Source organism: Alosa sapidissima, chromosome 10 (assembly GCF_018492685.1).
Source record: "Alosa sapidissima isolate fAloSap1 chromosome 10, fAloSap1.pri, whole genome shotgun sequence".
In the NCBI taxonomy this organism is placed as follows: Eukaryota; Metazoa; Chordata; class Actinopteri; order Clupeiformes; family Clupeidae; genus Alosa; species Alosa sapidissima.
Window position 1 is genome coordinate 14,609,401 of NC_055966.1, and position 5,000 is coordinate 14,614,400.

A 5,000-nucleotide genomic window follows, 5' to 3' on the forward strand; every position below is an offset into this window, starting at 1 on the left:
GTGAATGTATGTGTGTGCGTGTCTGTTTATGCACATGTGTGCACATGGAATGGGTTAACATGACCCCTGGAGACAAACATACGGAAAAAATTGGTCATCCTAGGCCCTACGGTTTCTCAAGATATTCACAGAAAACTGTGTCTGCCCTACCCTCCTTTCGGGGGGTCCAGTACAGCGGGGGGGCTACAGATCAAAACGAAAAACGATGGTTCCATGCTATCCATGTGGGGTTACATGCCCACCAAGTTTCGTGTACCCCGGTCTTTCAGTGTCCCGGGAATCCTTGACGGAAATTTGGACATGCGAAAAATAAAAAAAAATAAAAAATCTGACTAAACCTATATCTAAACCTTCGCTGCGCGGCGGTCATAATAAAGACCTATTCCTTACTGATGATGTGGAAGCATCACCTCTTAGAATAAATGGAACATTGCAGATATGCAGATCTTTCCTTGGTCTATAGTCATTTATTGTCGGTCATACATCGCTACAAACTTGTTTTAAAATTGAAAGTTGACAGACGTGCAGGAATGGAAGGGGATATTTCACCTTGACAGCTTGGGTCAATGGTCGCACATTCTGACAATGAAAAATGATGATATGGTGTTGAGGGAAGCAACCTGCTAGATGACACCGGGGTTTGACAGCGTGTTGTCTGTGTGGTGGTCCCAGTTCTAAAGTGCTAACTTGCATGGACTCTGAGGAAGATGCATGAAGCATCGAAACGTTAGTCCCTTTTGTGCACCTTAATTAAAGTTTATAGCTTTTACTACATCTGAATTTTTACTTTTAGTATGTCTACACGGTCGGCTCTTCGTCTGATGCACCAGATGTAATGCTGCAGAAGCGTGGTGGATCCACTCTTTTGCTAACTTGCATGTTTGTTTCTCTCTCTCTTTCTCTGCAGGCTTCAAGTGCCCCGTGTGCTCCAAGTTTGTCTCTTCAGATGAGATGGACCTGCACCTGGTCATGTGTCTGACCAAGCCCAGGGTTACCTACAATGGTAAGGACAAGTGTTTTATCCTGGTGGTGTGTGATCTGCCCTCCTTTCTAACACTCCTTGATTATGTTCACACACACACATGTATATTATCTAGCCAGTGGGAGGACTCAATGAATGCGTCTGGATTTGCATAGCAGTGGAATGGGTTGAAGAATAGATGACTTTGTCCACACGCATGTGTTTCATTTTGAGTGAGCTGGCGGGTCTGTGAGCTGTTGTACATCAGGCTTGCCCTGGTTTTTTGACAGCTGTATTCTATTCTATTGAGTTGCCAACACAGCTGTTTCCTTGGAGCGTTCTCAGACATGCCTTTGATAGCTAATTAACATCAGCAGGCTGCCTCAGCCAAAACACGGGATTCTCTCTCTCTCTTTCTCTTTCTCTTTCTCTCTCTCCCTCCACAGTCCTTGTCTCTTCTGTCTCCTCCACCTGTCTCTCAGCCTTCCTCTCATCCCTCTTTATCCCTCTCTACATCCCCTCTCCTCTCTTTCTCTCTCTCTCTCTCTCTCTCCCTCTCTACATCTGTTCCTTCACCTCAACCTCAGAGGTTAAGGTCTCTCCCTCTGCCATCCTGAAAGCTGGGTGATGTACAACCTGAGAGTGACCTCCTATCACAAGACTCTCTCCTCTCTTTCTTTCATTGTCTCTCCCTCTTTCCCCTCTCCCCCTCCATCTTGATCTCTTCCTGTCTGCCTCCCCACTCTCTCCCTCCATGTTTTTTTTTTTGCAGTATGAGAGGGATGAGGTTGAGCATTTCCTCTCTTCTGTCTTTCTTTTTGTTTTTGTTAATGGAATTGTGTAAATGTTGTTGGGTAGATGTGTTAATGCTTGACGTCTTTTGGTGGGGTAATAGTTAGATAAACGAGTGTTGCACCTCTCTCTCCCTTTCTCTCTTGCACTCTTTCCTCTTCTGCATCTCTCTACCATGTGGCTCCAGTCTGTCTCAGGGAGTCTCTTTATCCTGCTCTCTTTATAAATATATCCCTCTCTCTCCTCTCTCTCTCTCTCTCCTGTCTCACTCTCTCTCTCTCTCTGCCCATCTCTCTCTCTCTGCCCATCTCTCTCTCTCTCTCTCTCTCTCTCTCTCTCTCCTGTCTCACTCTCTCTCTCTCTCTATCTCTCTCTCTCTCTGTCTCTCTCTGTCTCTCTCTCTCTCTCTCTCTCCTGTCTCACTCTCTCTCTCTCTCTCTCTCTCTCTCTCTCTCTCTCTCTCTCTCACTCTCTCTCTCTCTATCTCTCTCTCTCTCTGCCCGTCTCTCTCTCTCTCTCTCTCTCTCTCTCTGCCCATCTCTCTCTCTCTCTCTCTCTCTCTCTCACTCTCTCTCTCTCTCTCTCTCTCTCTCCGTCATGCCGTGCTGTTGGGCTGTTAATGTCCTCATCGGGGCTGTTGTTACAGCACTTTGTCATGCTCTCAGGCTCCGCCAGTCTCCACAAACACACCTCGCTCTCCCCAGCCGCATCAGACGAGCCAGGGAATGTGCCCAGTCATGCTGTGAGCCCGCGTGTGTGTGTGTTTGTGTGTGTGTGTGTTTGTGTGTGTGTGTGTGTGTGTGTGCGTGTGCGTGTGCGTGTGCGTGTGCGCGTGCGCGCGCGCGTGTGTGTGTGTGTGTGCGTGTGCGTGTGGCGTGTGCGTGTGCGCGTGCGCGCGCGCGTGTGTGTGTGTGTGTGCGTGTGCGTGTGCGTGTGCGTGTGTGTGTGTGTGTGTGTGTGCGTGTGTGTGTGCGTGTGTGTGTGTCTGGCTGGCTGTGAGGTGTTTACTGAAGGCCAGATATGAAAGCACCTCCTTTTTTCCCTTTATCTCAGCAGCGGTCGGTATTTGTGAATGGGATCACCGTTAATGTCTCCAAGTTGTATTTACTGCCTTGAAATGAATGCTCAATAACAGACCCTGCACCAGTACAAACAAGGCTGTTTTATACTCTCTTTTCGCTCTTTTGCTTGTGTGTGTCTGTGTGTCTGTGTGTGTGTGTGTGTGTGTGTGTGTGTGTGTGTGTGTGTGTGTGTGTGTGTGTGTGTGTGTGTGTGTGTGTGTGTTGGGGGCGGTGACTGCACAACCTCACTGTCTGAATTAGTGTTAATTTTGTCACCTATTTTTAATTTAGTCCTAGTCTTAGTCTTGTGACGAAATGTCCTTTTTAGTCTTTGTCATATTTAGTCATTCAAATATAATTTTTGTTAGTCAAGTTTTAGTCGACTAAAAGTCTCGTCATTTTAATCTAGTTTTAGTCAAAAGAAAACTAAAGGTATCTTAGTCTTGGTCAGTTTTAGTCAACACATTTTAGTCTTTTTTTTATAACAAATTATTTCTGATTACCATTTGAGTCAAATAGTGTTTCACGCATCTCAATTTTCCAACAATATTGTGTGTCACAAGGCTACTCGTCTGTTATAATTACTCATTCGGATTTTTTGTCAGTCAGTATGTTTACATGCACAGGTAAGTTAAGTCGAGCTACAGTTATAGCTCGGCTGGGATTTGACCATAGACGTAAAAGATTTGAATGGACCACCAGTGTTTCTCAAAGTGTGGTCCGGGAATCACTGGTGGTCCGCAAGCTATCCCAAGTGGTCCGCGAGCAGACGTGGTAAAATATAATATAGATGAGTTGTTTGCAATATTGAACCAACTTGTATGTAAAAACAGTTCTGCAACACTGTCTATGTAAGATATGCCAGTTTAAATCATATAGTATGAATCCACACAATAAGCAAAGTTGTTCAGTGAGTAGGCCTATAGTGTAGACTAATTATAGGCTACTGTTGAAGAAGGTATAATCTTTTTTTTTTTTAGCTAGGGTTAGTTAAGTGGTCCTGAAACTGAAAAAGAAGAAACTGTTTGAGAAACACTGTCATAGACCAAAGTATTAATGTTTTACTCCGCCTCGCTAGATGGCGATATACGCCCAAACACAACACATTCCCCAAACAGACTCTCCATCTTAGCCATAGCTAACTTGCTAGCGAACTTTCCATATTAGCTTACTTGCTAGCAAACTTGGCATCATCAGTCTAAGTAGTTAAATAGTTGACATTACATGATGAACATTTTCGTATGGACATTCTGGGGGATGTTAATTTGTATGAGAGAAGCTTCAACTTCTGGGTATGTAGCATTGTGGCATACAGCTTAGGTAGTTAGCTTGCTAACTCTGGCAGAAATCTCCAGTGTTCTTGTTCCATGTAGTTTTGTGTTGCAGCCACAGGGTTGCAGCAACAGCACGTAGACTAGCCTACAGGAAAGCTGTTGCGTATGAACTCATTCGGAATATTTTGAAAACGTAACAGCTAGATATTCTGTCTTCTCATTTTGTAGACGAAAATGAAGAGAGATTTTATCTTAGTTTTTATTTCATGGAAGACATTTTAGTCTCGTCTTTTTTCGTCAACAATAATGCATCTTAAGATAGTCTTAGTCAGTGTTTCAGGACATTACTGCTGTCTCGTCATCGTCTCGTCTTAGTCATGAAAAAAAAGGTTGTTGACTAACATATTTCCTCTCGTCTCGTCTGACGAAATTAACACTAGTCTGAATTCAAGCATCCCACTGTGCTGTTAGATAACAGTCATTCCCAGTTATTATCAGTCCTTGCTTCGACCCCTACCTCATACTGGACAGAGTCCTCACCTGGACCCCTACCTCATACTGTACAGAGTCCTCACCTGGACCCCTACCTCATACTGGACAGAGTCCTTAGCTGGACCCCTACCTCATACTGGACAGAGTCCTTACTGTAGCTGGACCCCTACCTTATACTGGACAGAGTCCTTACTGTAGCTGGACCCCTACCGCATACTGGACAGAGTCCTCAGCTGGACCCCTACCTCATACTGGACAGAGTCCTCAGCTGGACCCCTACCTCATACTGGACAGAGTGTGTCCTGCTCTCAACAGCATGCACATTGGATTGTGAGATAATGTCTCACATTTCTTTCTATCTCTTTCTGTAACTATGGCTGTGCTTTTCTCCCCTTTCTTCCCTTCTTCCTATCTGACTCT

At 44.8% G+C, this 5,000-nt stretch overlaps 1 protein-coding gene across 1 annotated transcript in view; it reads left to right on the forward strand.

The window, feature by feature from the left end:
* znrf2b (zinc and ring finger 2b) overlaps positions 1 to 5,000 on the forward strand; it is a 96,989-nt gene that overhangs the window by 44,046 nt on the left and 47,943 nt on the right. The window contains exon 2 of the mRNA XM_042106378.1: positions 908 to 1,003. Coding sequence (XP_041962312.1) covers positions 908 to 1,003 — 96 coding nt within the window. The remainder of the gene's footprint in view (positions 1 to 907; positions 1,004 to 5,000) is intronic.